This window comes from Oncorhynchus clarkii, chromosome 18 (assembly GCF_045791955.1).
Source record: "Oncorhynchus clarkii lewisi isolate Uvic-CL-2024 chromosome 18, UVic_Ocla_1.0, whole genome shotgun sequence".
Taxonomy (NCBI): domain Eukaryota; kingdom Metazoa; phylum Chordata; class Actinopteri; order Salmoniformes; family Salmonidae; genus Oncorhynchus; species Oncorhynchus clarkii.
Window position 1 is genome coordinate 22,738,014 of NC_092164.1, and position 19,891 is coordinate 22,757,904.

General features: G+C 43.4%; 1 protein-coding gene across 1 annotated transcript; it reads right to left on the bottom strand.

Annotated features, from left to right (window-relative positions):
* Window positions 1–1,657: 1,657 nt before the first annotated feature.
* On the bottom strand, window positions 1,658–18,095 carry LOC139373213 (mitogen-activated protein kinase kinase kinase 2-like). The gene is made up of 15 exons (XM_071113433.1): window positions 17,702–18,095; window positions 14,048–14,127; window positions 13,705–13,823; window positions 13,449–13,589; window positions 12,074–12,187; window positions 11,609–11,705; window positions 11,196–11,326; window positions 10,491–10,570; window positions 10,208–10,368; window positions 9,848–10,060; window positions 9,492–9,640; window positions 9,286–9,417; window positions 7,329–7,458; window positions 6,892–7,069; window positions 1,658–5,973 (listed from the first exon to the last, which is right to left on the bottom strand). Exons 2-15 carry the CDS (start codon window positions 14,097–14,099, stop codon window positions 5,754–5,756), a joined length of 1,917 nt encoding a protein of 638 aa, XP_070969534.1. The 5' UTR covers window positions 14,100–14,127; window positions 17,702–18,095; the 3' UTR covers window positions 1,658–5,753.
* Window positions 18,096–19,891: the final 1,796 nt, after the last annotated feature.

Here is a 19,891-nt window from a genome sequence, read left to right on the forward strand (position 1 = left end):
TAGGCGTCAGGATATATGATAAACAGAGTAGCAGCAGGGTATATGATGATGTGAGTGGGGGTGTGAGTCAGTATAAATGTATGTGCATGTGTGTTTGTGAGCAAATGATGGAGTGAGTGCTTGTGTGCAGTAGTGTGCATAGAGAGAGTGCGAAAAATAAGAATAAAATACAAAAAAGGTCAACTCAGTCCGTGTAGCTATTTTGTTAGCAATCTTATGGCATGGGAATAGAAGCTGTTCAGGAGCCAGTTGGTGTCAGACTTTATGCACTGGTACCGCTTGCCGTGTGGCAGCACGGCAAATATTCTATGGCTTGGGTGGTTAGAGTCTTTAATGATTTTCCGGGCCTTCCTTTCACACCGCCTGATATAGAGGTCCTGGATGGCAGGGAGCTCAGCCCCAGTGATGTACTAGGCTGTCCGCACCACCCTCTGTAGCGCCATGCAATCGAGGGCGGTGCTGTTGGCATACCAAGCAGTGATGCAGCCAGTCAAGATGCTCTCAATGTTACAGCTGTAGAACTTTGAGGATTTGAGTGTACATGACAAACCTTCTCAACCTTCTGAGGGGCAAGAGGCGCTGATGTGCCTTCTTCACAACTGTGCGCGGACCATTTTAAGTTCTTAAGTGCTTTGGACACTGATGAACTTGAAGCTCCTGACCCGCTCCACTGCAGTCCCTGCGATGTGGATGGGAGCGTGCTCATCCCCCTCAGTGTCCCGTAGTCCACGATCAGGTCCTTGGTCTTAGTGACAGTTGTTGTTCCGGCGCCACACTGCCAGGTCTCTGACCTCCTCCTTGTAGGCCGCCTCATTGTCGCCAGTGATCAGGCTTACCCCCGTTGTGTCATCAGCAAACTTGGTGTTAGAGTCGTGCATGGCCACGGTCGTGGGTGAACAAGGAGTACAGGAGGGGACTAAGCACAAACCCCTGTGGGCCCCCCCGGTGTTGAGGGACAGCGTGGTGGTGATGTTGCCTACCCTCACCACCTGGGTTCGGCCCATCAGGAAGTCCACGATCCAGTTGCAGAGGGAAGTGTTCAGTCTCAGGGTCCTAAGCTTGGTGACGAGCTTACAGGGACAATGGTGCCGAACGCTGAGCTGTAGTCAATGAACAGCATTCTCACCCTAGGTATTTGTCTTATCTAGGTGGGTCAGGGCAGTGTGGGTGTGACACTCACATAGACCTGTCACTAATTGTGTTTCACAAACTCAGTCCTACATTTGGTTTCTTGCCCTAGCACTATACAGCAGGTTCAAATAATCAAATCTTAAATGAGTTCATTTGAATTAGCTGTGTAGAGCTAGGAAAGAAAAACAAACATGCACCCCTCGAGGCACCCAGGACTGAGTCTGGGAAACACTGCTAATAGCTCATACACTTCACATGGAGCCAAGAAGACAACAATACAGTTTGATAAACTATTAAGTTTCACTGTTGTCCATTACTGGAAAAACTGCTTATACTTAAGTGCCTGTCAACAACATGCCCATCCTAAAAGGCTTGCATGATGCAATCAGACCTGTAGTAGGCCTGTCCAAACTGCCTTTACAAAATAATCTACTGTGCTCACAAATCTCACACACAAAACAGGTTCAATATTTTTTTGTGTGTGGGGGGGGGGGGTACAAAAAGAAGTAAATCTTAGAAAAACAGGTGAAATAAATATATTTTATTATTTTCATTGTCATCATAATTATTAACACATCAAAGTGCCAACAGACTGACAGTCTCCCAACCCTTTTCCATCAAGAGGTCTCCTCTCTTCAGCATTCATTTATAGGAGCCAATAGGCCTTAGCCTGGTCCCAGATCTGTTCTTGTTTACTCCATTGCTGTCATTTGACAAGTCAAAACAATGAGTGTCATGGAATTAGCATGATGGCACAAACAGACTGGCACTCAGGCTAAAGCCAATGGGGGCTCCTGCCACCATTGTACCTCTCCTCAGGATCCAACCATGCATAAAATCTCCCATTTAAAAAGAACAAATAAAAATATATATTAAAAAATGATGCATACCACTGATATACAGTTCTGATATAAACAGGCTTATTGGTCACAAACCAAATGGAATTATAAACATGGCTTCTTTTACAATACACAGAAAACAAATGTGAGGGATATAAGTGTCATCGTTCTTTTTAAAAAGGGGTACATTTTTCAAAATGTATACATTTGTACATTTTTTATTCTTCTTCAATTCTATCTTTTTTTTTTACAGTCTGAATGCGCAAGGCATTTTGGCCGCCCCCAGTGTCCTTTGAGCACAAATTGCAGTACAGACACAGTCGCGCACACAGTCACACACACACACACGAGAGAAGTGCTTACAGCACCTTGGAGTGGCAGCAGTGGCTTATAAAAAGCACATATTGTACCATATTGGTGTAGTTCGTCTGTATCTTGTTGGTTTTCAAGAAGCAGGGGAATACCATGTGGTGACTTATCATACCGTATTTCAGTTCACTGCCTATTACTTTAATAGTCTTGCCCGAATCCCAAACCCACCTGTCCAATCCTCTCAGATCTACACAAGTAGGGAGCAGGGGCTAGGGATTGATTGGTTTGGGATTCAGGCCTCGTCTACCATCACTAACTAACAGTCCCTCTGAGTGGGGAGGTGTAATTAAACCAAGTGGAGGACAGCCACCCAGTCTGTGTTCAGAGTTAGAATAGACTTGACTTCTCATTTCAACAGGGGAGTGTGAGGCCACCTGGTGGTGAGAATGAAACATTACATTCCTGACTAAGATTCTTGTGCAACACAACCACACCGAGTCAATCACATACAACACGTGCGCACACGCACACACACACACACACACACACACACACACAGAAGCAAAAGTATTACAATCAGTGTAAAAAATCTGTATAGTCTCAAAATGTGCAAAAAAGGTCATCGCTAACAACAGAAACACAAGACAGACTATGCTCAACAGAGTAGAAGTCCATCGTCCCAATGAGTAACCTTGAAGAAGCGAGCGGTAGAGAACGCATTATGTACCAGTTTTAAATAGTGCATATGCGGTCCTCATTTCTGGTGAGAGTTGATCTCCGCGAGTCCCAGTGCTAATGGAAATGTTCAGTTTAATTTTTTACAGGCAACGCAATGCAGGAGGGTAAGGAAGGGGTCTAACTTCTTGGGGACCAGCTTAGCTGATGATAAACACTCACGGGTCGCCATTTTGCTTCTCAGACTAAAAGAAAACAAGAGTCAATAACCTTTCTTTTTCTTAACCAGCACTTCTTCAGCACGCGAGAGAGACTTAGTCACTTGTGGTGCTATGGTTAAGGGGAGAAAGTGCCTAGGCGATGATGGGAGAAATGCTCCATCATTTTTCAGGCTAGTTGATCAGTAGGTTTCCCAAACCCCTCACACAAAAGAGCTTGTGTTTCCATACCTTGAGTACCTATGGGTTAGCTTACAGGCAATGACAACACCACCCCCTGGAGTCAAATAGACAGCCAATTCCATCAGGAAATTAACACCTATCCTACTGCATCTAGAAAATATGGGTCAAATATATCTGACATTCTCTGTACCTGGCAGCACAAAACAGTTGGCACGGCTGTGATTTTCGATAAGTCTACTTGTTAGTAATGTTGAGGTGTGGCTGAGTACAGCACTGAAACTAGGGATGGACATTGAAAAGAAATGTCTGAGTACTCTCATGCAAATTATTGTGTGTACTGGCATTCAAACACAAAACAGGGCTGAAGGCAAAACAAGTTTGCAGTATGCCATCGATTGCTTCAATTCATGTTTTTTTTAATGCTATATTTTCAGTGCACTTGACACACTCCAAACAATAAAACACATCTTAAAGTTTGAAATGTCATTTGAACCTGCTGAATAGTTGCATTTGCAAATGTCCAATGCAAATCTAGAATCGAGTCATCGAGACCATCCCCAACTGAAACATACTGAAAACTGCTCTGGTGTGTGTGTGTGTGTGTGCGCCAAAGGAGTGTTTGAGAGGAGACATGACACAGCACATACTACTACAACATACCAGTACTTTCTTTCCCAAGGCATAGCAGGGCAAGAGGGCACAATAGTACCAGATGGTGTTCAACACTGTGGAGTATAACTGAGTATTCACCAGCACTGTTGAGTATTGATATTGGTATAATTGCAGAGCTTTTTGCTGAGTACTGTTCAGTGCAGTAGTATCTTAGTCAAGGTGTAAACTGGCTAACATAGAGAGTGCTTCAGCGCAAAGTAGTACCTGATAATAACATACAGTATGCCTACAACTGAGTAACAAGCATCCTAATTGGCTAGCGGTTCTCCACTCTTCCTGTTTTAAAATGCCATAATGTACATTTTACCAATCAACTAAGGCCTGCCTAAACTTTGAGCAATCAACTGGCATCAGTACAACACGGCCAATCACAGAGCTCCAATGTATTTCTGTTAAGAACTGAAGCACCAAACCCATTATGATGAGCACTCTAGGTTTCTGCTTTGGTGTGTCTCGATTGTATCTGATCTGGGGTCAGTAAGAGACCTATGACCCCTGGTGAGGAGAAGGCAGAGAACAGTGCCAAAACTGATCTAACACCAGTCTGATACAGAGAGAAAAAAGGCAGATCAGAGCGAGCAGACCAATTCGGCGCACCACTGGCTGAACCACACTGATAAAAACACTTGGATATGATCCGAACCGTAAATAGGCTGGTACCTGTCTGATGCGTAGCGAAAATGTTTCAACCAAAGACATGTTCCTACACGGCTAAAAAGGCACACGGCAAAGAACAAAAGACTGGGAGGGGATTTGACAACAGACCCTGGCAGACAGGCGACCTGACTGACACAGCAGACAAGACAGACAGACACTCACAATAGGTCGCAGGACAGACTGAAGTAAAGCGAGGGATCCAAGCAACAAAATGATTATTTTTTTCATCATAGAATGTCTACAGTATAAGTAAGAAGAACCGTTGAGTTGTGGATGTTCTACACAGACTGAATGTGCAAGTGAGGGGGGAGCAACATAGGCAGCAGTGTGACAAGAAGTGTGTGTGGGGGGGGGTAGGAGTGTTCTCCTCACCCGGTGTTCTGGTTGCGGATTCGATACCAGCGTGCTATGGGTTTTCTGCTGTACATTCTGGGTCGAGTCAGGACCACACTAACCACCAAGGGTGCGTTCAGCAGGACACGACGTTGTGCGACGTTCAGATCGATATAGCATATAGAACAAACCTGCCTCTAAGACGTGTAGAGTAAGGAATCGTTTCGGCTCTAATAATGCCATTTCTATCTGCAATGTTCCACAACATTTGCCTACTAAACGTGGCCCAGATTATCATGATCATCACCTCAAATCTCCACTAAGGTCCAGATCAGAATCACCGACGTGGACTCAGTGAGCTGAAGCACAGAGTGACTGAGTCCTACTCCACAATCAAAAGCAGGAGATATTAATCATAAAAACATTTTCAAAAAAGGTTATTTTGTCATCTTGGTTGGGAAACTTACCCTATTTCTGAAATTAAGGTGCAACTTTCTTTCTCTAAATGAGTTCATTCATTAATTCCTCCTTGCCAGTCTCCTAAAAACAGAGACGCAGGAGTTGTAGTCCCCACCGCTACCCACCTCATCCAATCACCAGATGGATACCTCCCACCAAGTCCTCTCTGGTCCAATGGGGGCTTTCCGTCTGGCGCTGGGAGGGCGGAGTCAGGGGGAGTGACAGCGAATCATCTAAGGCCATCTCTAGCAGTTCAGGGGTCAGGGGGAAGGGGCTAGTGAACAAAGATGTGCCTCAGAAGGTCGTCGGCCGAGGGCCTCAGCTTGGTTTCCACGAAGATGCGCTTGAGGAAGTCGCGGCCGTGGTCAGAGACGTGGACGGGCAGCGAGGGGTTGGTGGGCTGGGTGGCGATCTTAAAGATGGCCGCCATGGCCTCGAACTCGGCCCAGGGGGGCCGCTGGGTTAGCATCTCCACCACCGTGCAACCCACACTCCTGGAGAGGACACCACTGACATTAGCCATCATCATCATCATCAACAGTTGACATGACATGGAGGAGCTATAGGAGGACGGTCTCATTGTAACGGCTGGAATGGAATCAATGGAATGGTACCAAACACATCCAACATATGGAAACTCCGTTCCATTAATTCCATTCCAGACATTAAAATGAGCTCGTCCTCCTGTAGCCCCTCCTACCAGCCTCCCACAATCCCCTCAACACATCAAGATCGTTATTGGTTCTCATCTCACCAAGATTTACATTGCAAAAAAAGGGAGACACTTTCTCAGTGGCTGTTACACTCGTCTACCAGATCCCCTCTCCTTTCTGAGCACTAATTTAAAGAGACTTCATTGGAAATCGTATGGTCGAAACCTCTTAACGGTGCAGTTTGGTTATGATATTTTCACAATATGAGGTCAAAATAACAGTCTGAAACTGTACAAATTGTGATGAGCTTTTGGTGTAAGAGCAGTTTGAAAAAAATGGCTGGAATTTCAGCCTGTTCAGGTGGGATGGAACTTTTGGCCCACATTATGACAATGGGATCTGATTATAATAGACCAATGACAGTTCATCTGGGTAAGGGGGTGGGCTCTAGACCATCCTATTAGCCAATCAGGGCTGTCTATATAAATATCTTCAAATGTTTGTTCCCTAACACCAACAAGATCAGACAGAGCAAGGGCGAAAGGAGGCTCAGGGAAATAAATGATTTAAAAAAAAAAAGAAGAGTTATTTTAATTAAATAAACAGTGATTTTAGGCATACAGTGATGATACTTTTAAAAAAAATTTTTTTACAAAGACTGCGTGTGGGCTTTAAGTCTCAGCCAGTGGTTTGAAAGAGAAGGAGATGAGGTGGAAACTATTTTGCTGATAACTCTGCCTCAGTAATAATCAGTCTTACCAGATATCAGCCTTCCTGCCATAGCCCTCTCCACTGATCACCTCTGGGCTCATCCAGTAGGGAGTACCAGTCACTGACTTGATCCCAGTTCCTGACAGACAGATGGTCTGTAGCCGCCTGCTCGCCCCAAAGTCCCCCAGCTTCACGTTTCCCACAGAGTCCCGCAGAATGTTGGCCCCTGGAGAGATAGATGGAGGAAAAAGGGGAGGGACAGGAAGAGGTAAGGAGGTGGTTTAGGTACATTCTCTCATAAGAAACTACATTACCCAGAAGTCACTGCTTGAGTTACAGCAACGTTCCCCTCAATATCCATCAACATTCCGTCATAAGCACGACATGAACATGAGAACTCTATGAGTCATAATGGTTCTTCCTATCAGAATCCAGCAACATTGTACTCCAATATTCCATCCATTTATCCCTCTCTCATTCTGCACCTTTGATGTCTCTGTGGACGATCATGTTGCTGTGTAGGTAGGACACTCCCTCCAGGATCTGACGGGTGTATCGACGCGTCACGTTTTCCGTCAAGGCCCCGTACGACTTCAGCTGGTCTTTGATGGAGCCCTGGGGACAGAGGGTAACTATATGAGAGAGCAAGCAACCCGCGGGTCCATTCCAGGTCATCTTTACTGAAGCAGCGTCACGCCGATCAGCAGTGAAACTTCACTGAAACAAATACAACCTGGAACGCAGCCTACGTCGCCACACTGGTGGACGGAGACAGGTTTGAGTTGGTCTAAGTTCAGTTATTCAAACATATACAGTGGGGCAAAAAAAGTATTTAGTCAGCCACCAATTGTGCAAGTTCTCCCACTTAAAAAGATGAGAGAGGCCTGTAATTTTCATCATAGGTACACTTCAACTATGACAGACAAAATGAGAAAAAGAAAAATCCACAAAATCACATTGTAGGATTTTGAATGAATTTATTTGCAAATTATGGTGGAAAATAAGTATTTGGTCAATAACAAAAGTTTCTCAATACTTTGTTATATACCCTTTGTTGGCAATGACAGAGGTCAAACGTTTTCTGTAAGTCTTCACAAGATTTTCACACACTGTTGCTGGTATTTTGGCCCATTCCTCCATGCAGATCTCCTCTAGAGCAGTGATGTTTTGGGGCTATTGCTGGGCAACACGGACTTTCAACTCCCTCCAAAGACTTTCTATGGGGTTGAGATCTGGAGACTGGCTAGGCCACTCCAGGACCTTGAAATGCTTCTTACGAATCCACTCCTTCGTTGCCCAGGCGGTGTGTCTGGAATCATTGTCATGCTGAAAGACCCAGCCACGTTTCATCTTCAATGCCCTTGCTGATGGAAGGAGGTTTTCACTCAAAATCTCACGATACATGGCCCCATTCATTCTTTCATTTACACGGATCAGTCGTCCTGGTCCCTTTGCAGAAAAACAGCCCCAAAGCATGATGTTTCCACCCCCATGCTTCACAGTAGGTATGGTATTCTTTGGATGCAACTCAGCATTCTTTGTGCTCCAAACATGACGAGTTGAGTTTTTACCAAAAAGTTATATTTTGGTTTCATCTGACCATATGACATTCTCCCAATCTTCTTCTGGATCATCCAAATGCTCTCTAGCAAACTTCAGACGGGCCTGGACATGTACTGGCTTAAGCACGGGGACACGTCTGGCACTGCAGGATTTGAGTACCTGGCGGCGTAGTGTGTTACTGATGGTAGGCTTTGTTACTTTGGTCCCAACTCTCTGCAGGTCATTCACTAGGTCCCCCGTGTGGTTCTGGGATTTTTGCTCACCGTTCTTGTGATCATTTTGACCCCACGGGGTGAGATCTTGCATTGAGCCCCAAATCGAGGGAGATTATCAGTGGTCTTGTATGTCTTCCATTTCCTAATAATTGCTCCCACAGTTGATTTCTTCAAACCAAGCTGCTTACCTATTGCAGATTCAGTCTTCCCAGCCTGGTACAGGTCTACAATTTTGTTTCTGGTGTCCTTTGACAGCTCTTTGGTCTTGGCCATAGTGGAGTTTGGAGTGTGACGGTTTGAGGTTGTGGACAGGTGTCTTTTATACTGATAACAAGTTCAAACAGGTGCCATTAATACAGGTAACGAGTGGAGGACAGAGGAGCCTCATAAAGAAGAAGTTATAGGTCTGTGAGAGCCAGAAATCTTGCTTGTTTGTAGGTGACCAAATACTTATTTTCCACCATAATTTGCAAATAAATTCATAAAAAATCCTACAATGTGATTTTCTGGATTTTTTTCCCTCATTTTGTCTGTCATAGTTGAAGTGTACCTATGATGAAAATTACAGGCCTCTCATCTTTTTAAGTGGGAGAACTTGCACAATTGGTGGCTGACTAAATACTTTTTTGCCCCACTGTACACTACACACACATTATACACTTACCCCGGGCATGTACTCCATAAAGATGGACAGAGTTCTCTCGTTGGAGTCTCGTAGACAGCCGTAGTACTGGACAATCCGTTCATGGCACAAGTTCTTCAGTAACTGGATCTCACACTCCAGGGCACTTACCTCCTGCAGATAGACAAGATATGTTGAGTACACAGCGTACACAACTCTCGACCAAACACAATCTCTGTTCCACTTACCTTGCTGGTCTCGGGACTCTCTGGGTCAAACTGGACTTGTTTAACAGCCAGCTCTCTGCCAGTGTCTGCATCGTAGCACAGGAAGACCCGGCCAAACGCACCCTGACCCAGCAGCTTACCTAGCCGCCAGTTAGTAGGGGCACGTGGAGCTGGACAGACATGGGGGAAATCAAAATCAGGTCATTTGTGTGTGTTTATAAGATATACACTGGTTGCAAAAGTGCTTAGCAGCTACACGGTCAGACCAGCTATCCTTCCAGCTGAACTTTCTGCCATCCTTCCACCCCCACATCGGTATTCTTCTCTCCATTTCTCCTTTCCCTCCCTATTGTCTCCCTCCATCCAGCTCTACTCACAGCGGCTGGGTGGGCTGATGTCCATAACGGAGAGGGTGGGGTTGGGCTCGATGTCGCTGCCCCTGCGTCTGCGACCCCCGGGCTCCTCCAGGTCTGGGGTGAATATGCTGCTGCCACTGCTGGTGCTGGGAGACTGCTCTGTGGGGCTGAAACTGACCGGGGAATGGAAACCATGGACCTGGGTCCGCCGCGCTCGAGGGAACGTCTTACGCCCTGCAGGGGAGGATGGGAGAGGGAGAATGAAGGTAAACAACAATAGTTTCCTGTGATACTCTAAAATAAAGAATCAGACTCCCGGATTTAAGGTTGAATTGACTGACTTTTGTTTTAGAGAGGGTGTGTTTTTGTTTGTTCCTTTACCATCACTGTAGTCCTGAAGGCCAAAGGAAATGTGGTATCGCCGTGGGTAAGTGCCCCCTTTCCCCGACTTCTCAAACACTGGAATATCATACTCTGGGTAAACTTGGTGGTTGTCTGGGTAGCTCTGTGCTCGGGGCATACGGGACTTAGGATAGTTATCACTGCAAGGAAATACAGGGCGAACACATGTTTTAAAAAACGGTTCGATTCAGAAGGTGAAATGTTGAAGGTTACCACAATGCATGCTGGCTATGTGGTTCTTAGCTGGATGTCCACGACTCACCTGTCCAGTGGGCTGTCCAGTGAGGGACAACTCCCCGATGCAGAGTTCTCTGGACTGCTCATTGACAGAGGGTCCAGCATCTAGAAAGGAGAGATTGAGTTTGTGACTCTGCTGTCATTTGTCATACTCAACATGTTAATTCAAATGATCATAACAGTGGTAATGAAGGACAGTTACGAGTAGGCAAGAGTGTTGGGACTAGGCCTTGGTATGACTGTTCCTGATCTGGGCCCCTGTCTCTATCCCCAGTCTCTGAGGCGAGGTCATAGAGCTAGATAAAGGACTCATCTTTGTAGCTGTGCCATTATGGGGACTGTGACAGCATGGGCATCACCATTGAGGCCATCTCCATTTTAAAGTAGTCCATTTTCGTCTTTTGTGTATAAAAAAAAAAAAAAAAAAGAGAGCTAATATTTGTGATTTACCGCCACCTGCCGTGCTGGAGTACTGGACAAAATTGTGTGTGTCATTCATTTATTATAGCCAATAGATGGCGGTGATGTAGTTTAAAAGCCATTTACAAACCATAGGCAACCCAATTTGAAGAAGACAATGCTCTTATTATTGGCTGATCGCTCCCAACCCATAGGAATCCCCAAACAGTTGACTACTTTAAAAATGGTGGAAGCCCTAAATGTCAATGTCAATGCTAAAGCGGGTTAGATGGCTAGAGAGTCCTCTATCCATCTCTATAGGTGAGGTTACCTGGTCCATGCTTTCTGGAATGAACTCTCCCTCGCTGTTAATGCTGGTGAAGGAGCCGTTTCTGGCCACCTGCTGGAGGGCATCGGGAATGTAGCCTGGAGGGGGAGAGCTGCGGTCCCCGGAGTGAGACCCTGGATGAAAGACAATTACACACATTTCTAGCTGAAGACTTACTACTAGACTGGTGGTGAAATATAAGGTGTTTTGGATGCGTCTAATGCCATGAAGCAAATGGATTTGGAGAAAGAAAGAAAGAAAGAAAGAAAGAAAGAAAGAAAGAAAGAAAGAAAGAAAGAAAGAAAGAAAGAAAGAAAGAAAGAATTTACTAGAAGGACAATTTCAGAGATTTAATTAAATGAATTACACACACAGATATAGTTGTCATTGAAAACACCACAGAGTTGATGACCCACCTATCAAAGCCAGCATGCTTTTATTGTCTGTGGCCCTGAAGCGGGTGTTGTCCAGGTCTTCGTGTGGGGGCAGCAGGTCCATGCTGGACGTGGAGGTCTGAGAGGAGAAATTAAACACCATCCATCCATATCAAAACAGTTTTACTCTACAACCGTTTCTTTTACAGAATAAAACAATGCTTTTATGTCAGCTTAAACAAAGGTCTCAAGATGATTTATTCAAGTAAATACTCAAGAAAGTGTGCTGAACATAGTGAGCTGTTGATGGGTCAATCAGCCAGTACAGTAGTATGCTATGGATTGTGTGCGATTCCCTACAGTCACTGTGCTGTGATCTGGGCCCATATCCGCCAAGCTTCTCAGAGTAAAAGTAATGATTTAGGATCTGTCCGCGTAATCTTATTCATTATTATCCAAAAGGCTCAACTGATCCTAGATCAGCACTCCCAACTCTGTGGTCCTAACCTGAGAGGAGGCCTGGAGCACCAGGAGGATCTTCAGGCTCTTCATGTGGACGCTGCGATCTAGCAGCTCCACGGCCTTGTCCAGGTCATCCTGAGTGGTCAGAGGAATCACCAGCTGGGAGGGAGGAGGGGAGAGAACCACAGAGAGGGAAACAGACAGATCAGCTTGGAAGAAGAGGAAGAAACAGCAGCAAGAGAAGGGAGTGAAATAGAAAAGAAAGGTGTTGGTAGTTTCTAACAGAACAATTCATTCTCTCGCTCACACATGTTGATGATTGGCTTTTGATGCTTATTTGACTGCCAGCGATCAACATTGTGACTAGGGGCTGGGCTATATGGCCCAAATATCATATCACGGTATTTAAAAGAATATTGGACGGTATGAAGGTATTTTATGTTATGAACAATAAAAGTTCTACATTTGCTTTATGACCCTAGAGTGGCAACACATACATTCTAAGTGATTTCAATTTGTTTTTCTCCAATCTGACTTTTTTATACCGTTCAATTCAACCCAAAATCATTTCCTGCATTTTAATCCATTTCTGCATTTCCTGCACTCATTTGAGATCTAGCCATTAGCAGCAAACACAAAAAATGTACTGGCCAGCTAACTAGCCATTAGCGGCAAACACAATAAATGTACTGGCCAGATAACTAGCCATTAGCGGCAAAAACAATAAATGTACTGGCCAGATAACTAGCCATTAGCGGCAAACACAATAAATGTACTGGCCAGCTAACTAGCCATTAGCGGCAAACACAATAAATGTACTGGCCAGCTAACTAGCCATTAGCGGCAAACACAATAAATGTACTGGCCAGCTAACTAGCCATTAGCGGCAAACACGATGTAGGCCCAACTTGCTAACAAAAGACAAACTAGCTGTTTGCAGATGTAAGAAACACAAACTAATGGTGTGATTATAGAACACTAGTGGATTTATATTAAGAAGCAAAGTGAAAACATCATAGGTGTCATCAACATCATTGATGTTGACCATGCAGCATTGACCATGCAGACTGAACACAAGTGTCTCACCGTTTATTGTATTATTTTTATGCATTTTATTGTAGTATTATTATGAACAAAAGAAACACACATGCAAGTGTCTTGTGGTCGAGGAACAACAAATGCGCTCCTTCAGGGGCAGGGGCTAGGTCTGTGTGGAAAGCGGCATGGAGAGAGATGACTCAAGTAGCGAACTATAACGGACGTTACACACGGCGTATCACAAACCAAACATTCAAATACCGTTATAGAAGGTAAGGTTAAAAACCCAAACTAGTCGGTGCATCAACACCAGTACATCGTAAAATACGGTATACCGCCCAGCCCCACTGTGACTTGGTGATGATGTTATCGTGATAAGTACCTCATTGTTGGTGTAATGCAGGTCCATGGCCTGACCGAAGGCCACTTTGGCTTTGTTCCCCAGGTCATCCAGCCTGACTGGGCGAAAGAACTGCAAGATCCTCTTCTCCCCTTTGAACTCAAACTTCACTCGCACATCGTTCTGTAAAACACACACACCAGCATTCATGAGAGGAAAGGGGATGAGAAAGAGAAATGCCATTCATTGTATTGAGACTGTTCTCTGATGAGTGCCAAGTGGAGGCAAGTGGACAGACCTGATTTTTGGGTGAAGAGGCCTTGGGTTTTCCCAGGTCAGATAGGGTCATGGCAGGGCGGCTAGAGCGGTGCAGTTCGGCCAGGTCCTGCATTATAGAGTTCAGCGCCTCCTGTTCATCTGTTTGGGGCAGGTAGAAAGCTCAGAACAGAAAACACAGAATAGAAGCCATAGAACATTCTCTGTTGTTTGATGTACCGTTCTTAGCCACGGAACCGAGAGTATTGCAAAGCATTACCAGGGCACCTTAAATGATCAAATATGGCCTAGTGTCATGACAGTTCCGATGTATTACAACTGTGTCTATGTGTTGGGAGAAAGTGTGTGGGAGGATGTCCACATACTCATTTTGACACGTTGATTCACCCAGGAGTCCAGGATAGAGGATTCTCCCATCAAAAGGGGTTCCTTTCTCCTGTAAAATCTGAGTATTGCACACAAACAGAATGAGTCACTCACTAGCAAACTGATTCACACTAGAATCATTCTGCATGTCTAGCTAAATATGGTTTACATTGGGTCGTGCCATTTGATTTCATTCACTTTTTTACCGCACTCTTTTTCATTTGAATGAAACTTTCTATACATAATTTGCCCATGGTAGAAGTGGTCAGAAAGTTACTTTTTGGACCTGAATGCCAAAACATTTAGGAGATCAAGGTGCTTAAAGATGGCACATTTTGCACACCCCCACCCTACCATGAGACATCCATGTCTTCATCACCAGAAAAAATAAACGGTTCAGTTTGATATACATTTTAAAGCTTACAAACAGGGTTGTCAAACTAGTTTAATAAAGATGTACGCGCTTTAACGTCAATTATCTAAAAACGTGTATTTTACACCCTATTTGACATCATCTGTGATGTTTGTGTTGTGCCCGCCATCAATTGAGACACAGCATGCTCTTGAATACAGGGTGGGTGTGATAAATGTACTAAAATGGGAATAACATTTTATTTTCAACTTTCAAAATGGTAGCAGAAAGATGATTGGAGGTCCACACATCAAAGAATGTTGATTTTAATGGAAATATAATTTGTTTTAAATTATACCGTCAGTCCTCCATAGGAAACCTATTGAAATCACAGAAATATAGATAATAGAACCGACATTGCCATTTAAGTTGACATTCGACGGTGGGTGGACCAGCTGCCATCTTTGTGGCAGTAAATGGAAGTAAAAATGTAATTTCAATTTAAATGCCAATGATGCACCAGTTAAATTGCAGTGGTCTGAAGGGGTATGCATTATATATCTATGATTGACATGACACCCACCCTGTATTCAAAAGTATTCTGTGTATCAACCGATGGCAGGCACAACACAAACACCTCAAATGTAAAATAGGGTCTAAGCTACAACATATGTGAAAATGTTGTTTTTATAAAATCAGATTTTACTTGGTTTTTTGATCATTGATGTTCAAGGTTAAAAATATTTTTACTTTTTCATTCAAAATTAAGACATTTCTAAATATGCAACAAACAAAAAAATAGCAACATGCAACAATTTCTAAGCTTTTACTGAGTTACAGCTCATATGAGGAAATCAGTCAATTGAAATATACTGAACAAAAATATAAACGCAACATGTAAAGTGTTGGTTATATGTTTCATGAGCTGAAATAAAAGATCCCAGAAATGTTCCATACGCACAAAAAACATTTACCTCAAATGTTGTGCACAAATTTGTTTACATCCTTGTTAGTGAGCATTTCTCCATTGCGAAGATAATCCATCCACCTGACAGGTGTGACCAGTTTTGTCACAACACAATGCCACAGATTTCTCAAGTTGAAGGACCATGCAATTGGCATGCTGACTGCATGAATGTCAACCAGAGCTATTACCAGAGAATTTAATGTTCATTTCTCTACCAAAAGCCACCTCCATCATTTTAGAGAATTTGGCAGTACATCCAACCAGCCTCACAGCTGCACACCACGTGTAATCACGCCAGCCCAGGACCACCACATCCAGCTTCTTCAACTACGTGATCGTCTGAGACCGGCCATCCGGACTAGCTGATAAAACTCGGGAGTATCGGTCTCATTCTGATTGGCTGGGCCTGGCTCCACAGTGGGTGGGCCTGGCTAACAAGTGGGTGGACCTATGCCCTCCAAGCCACCTGCCCAGTCATGCAAAGTCCATAGATTAGGGCCTAATGAATTTATTTCAATTAACTGATTTCCTTATATGAACTGTAACTAAGTAAAATCTTACAAATTGTTGCGTGTTGGGTTTATATTTTTGTGCAGTAGAAATTAATCAGGCCATAATCTATAGATTTCACATGACTGGGAATACAGACATGCATCTGTTGGTGACATATACCTTTAAATTACAAATTTAAAAATGGGCCTCGGGATCTCGTATCGGTATTTTTGTGTATTCAAATTGCCAATCAAATGCAATTGTGTTCGTTGTCCGTAGCTTATGCCTGCCCATACCATATCCCCACCATGTTGGAGATACTGCCAAATTCTCTAAATCGATGTTGGAGGCGGCTTATGGTAGAGAAATTAACATTACATTCTCTGCCAACAAATGTTGAATACAATTATATTTTATTATATTTCATTACATTCTCTGCCGATTGTCCAGTGGTGTTGGTCCTTCAGCTGGTCAAAATATCAACAGGAAAGTATTATTAAACAGACTTCAAAACATGGGTCTGTGTGTGTGGCAATCAAAATGTGTTTGATTATGACCGAAGGCACGTGCACAAGATGGAAGTACATGCACTCATTCATACTAACAGGTCTTTTCATGGTCTTGCATGTGGCAGATTATAGAAAATTCTACTTCAGTAAGTTAGGTAAACAATAGTTTCCTGTGGATATTTTAACAAAAAAAATGTGAGCAGCTGAAAGACCAACCACACAGGCAACCGGTAGAGTAAGTTCAAATATAATTTTATTCGACATTCTGGCTGTCAGGAAAATGTCCACGATTTTGCAGTACTTTGTTTCATACTGTATACCAATAATTGGTATCAAAGTCTGATTTATTTGGCAATGTAGGTGTTGGTGTAATTCCACAATAACAGTGTGACAAACTTTTTCACGTTAAAATGTCAAACAAAAAACAATTACAAAGCTAAACAAACCATTGAACTTTATGCACAATTACTACTTTTAAATTTTCACAAAAACACATTTACTTGAACAGTGCAGATGTAAACTTTGGTAACAGAATGACGGTTTGTGCCATCATTCTGTTACTAAACTTTGCATCTACTGTTTTTTCAAGTTAATGTGTTTATGTAAAACGTTCAGTGGAAATTGTTAAAAGTAGCTAACGTTAGTCCTTTCTGAGTCTGACAAATCTGAGTCTCAGCGTCACTGTTACTTACAGTGTAATTGCCTGTATGCAAAATTGGTCAAATGTGTGCACCCCTCTACCTACTAAAATGTTTTAGCATTCTGACCACCTCTGCCATTGGCAAATATAGAAAGGTGTCATTCAAACCAAATGGGGTGCGGTCAAAAAGTGATTGAAATCAAATGGAACGAACCCATATGAGGCTGCCGTTCAAGCTATTTAGTAATGCAAGGTTATCTAGCTAATTGAGCTGTAACATTCGGATCTATGCCTATGGTCATTAGCTAGCTAAACACTGCGATCCAAATCAACACAAGACACCCTAAATTACTAGCTTGCACAGCTAACCAGTCGGTTCATGACAGAAGTTGACAGCTAGCTAACGTATTCGTTGGTTATCGACGTAGACATGCATCTGTGCTAGCAAACTGATATTATTTGTTAACAATTTGCAAACGACAGCTAACGTTAGATTACATGGCCTGACAGGGAAGTTGTCGAGTTAGCTGGTTAACATTAGCTAGCTAAATGTTTTCCACGATTAACTTGCTTGCTACCGATACGTAGCTAGTTAGCTACGTGACGTGAGCCACACACACATCGTGCAAATCAATAGGTCAGGTACTTTCTTTCTGTAAATTGTAACGGTTAACTAAAATGTTTCTGATTTACCTGGGTAGATTCTGTATCTTCACTTCCTCATCCACAGGGCCAGCGACAAGAGCCCCGGCCCCGCGGATAGCGGTCTTTGAGAAAGCAGAAGTTTAGAGTCCGCTTCGAACTTTACTTGAGTCCAAGGCCCCGAGTTTCAGGCCAAGATATCACTAACGCTTGTGTTGTGCAAGATGCTCTTCGACGTGAAAACTGACAATGGCGATGTGAACTAATTAAAACAAGCATTTGAATATCTATCCGTTGACGAAAACTTAATCCACACGTCTGTTTGATTTATAAAGCTAGCTACATGAAAACGGTTCTACCAACACAGCTCAGCTGCAATCTTCCCCCAATAATAACAGCAAGCCTAGTTGGAAGAGTCCAACCACAACACAAGTTTGTTGATGTCAGAGAAATGTGTGTGTGCTTCTGGTTTCGTCATCAAAATATGTGGTCGTTCGATTTGGCTGTCAGATTAATAACACAGACAGAAGGGGTAACCTTGAAAAATAATATATATATATATCTTTGTTAATAACTTGCACTCCTAGTGCTGCACTTCATAGTTAAAATGTCCATACAATATTATAGAAATCTCACATTATTCAGTTTTGATTCATAATAGGTCAGAATGCATTGCTATACACCTCCTATCTCACTATGTGCATCGCTATGCAACTCCAATCTCAATCTCCCAACGTTTTTGCAATTTAACCCTGGCATTCACACTTGGGCAATACAATTTAGCTACAGTACTTAAATAATGTGTAATGTGTATGATTTGGTGCATGAAATGTGTGTAATTGTTTTTACTCCCAACATTTCAAATTCCAGGTTGCTTCTTCAGTGCCACCAGGTCTCCTCCTGGCGAATAGTTAGTGATGCAAAGGCCGAAGCACAACATTAAAAGGACTCTTATTTAGAAGAACAAACTACTCACTTTCTGTGGAAACATAGGAAGGACTACTTCTGTGGGAGAGGTATGGGGGATGATTAAGAGGATGAGTGGGGTCAGACGAGATCGGGATCTCCCTGTGCTGAAAAGTGGGTAGACTGTTGCAATGAGAGACATGGAGAAGGCAGAGATGATAGCTCAGACTTTTGTGAAGGTGCACAGCACAAATAATCTAACGGAATAGGGACAGCGTTGGAAAGAGAGGGTCAGAAGAGAGAAGGATGAGATGTGTTCCATCATGGGAAAAGTACTGGGCCTTTACAATAATGTGTGGCAGGACGAAATACGGAAACCAGGGAAAGACCCTATTAATCCATCAAGTTATAGACCGGTAGCGTTGACATCTCCTGTCTGTAAACTTATGGAAAGGAGGATAACAGAAAGGCTGACGTACTTCCTGGAGAGCAGAGGACTAATGTCACCAGGTCAAAGTGGGTTCAGGAAAGGCAGGGGAATGATGCATCCTGTACTGGGTCTCATCAATCATATGGAAGGCACAGGCAAATAAGGAGGTGGCAGTAGCCATTTTCTTTGATTTAGAGAAGGCCTATGATATGATGGAGAAGGGGGGCCTGCTTATCAAACTGGATAGCATGGGGGTTGGAGAAAGGGTTTTTAACTGGATAAAGGACTTTCTTTTTGGACGATCAATACAAGTGAGTGTGGTGAGTTGCATGTGAGAAAGTTATGAGGTAGATAATGGTACCCCCCCAGGGAAGTGTGATTAGTCTTTTGTTGTTCTCCGTTATGATTGATGATGTATTCATCAGGTGAGATCAGATATTGGGAAGTGATTGTTTGCGGATGACGGGGTGCTGTGGAAGAGAGGGAGGAAAATTCCCCATACAGCCGAGAGAGTTCAAGAAGCGATCAGAGAAGTTGAGCAGTGGTCTCTCAGGTGGCGCTTCAAGTTCTCAGTTGAGAAAACACAGACTGGGTTTTCTACTGGAAGGAATATTCAGGAGGAAATATACCTGAAGCTCTACGGGAGGAAGGTGGAGACGGTGGAAGTGTTCAGGTTCCTGAGGGTCTGATTTGACACTTGAATGACATGGGCAGAACATATGAACACAGTAGTTAGCAAAGGAAATCAAATATTGAATGTGATGCGTTGCCGGTCAGGAATGGAGTATAGCAATATCAAGGTCATCACTGGACTATGGTACTGTAGCATATGGATCAGCAGCTCTGACATCTTTATAAAAGCTAGACGTAATCCAGGCTCAAGCTCTAAGAATATGTTGTGGAGC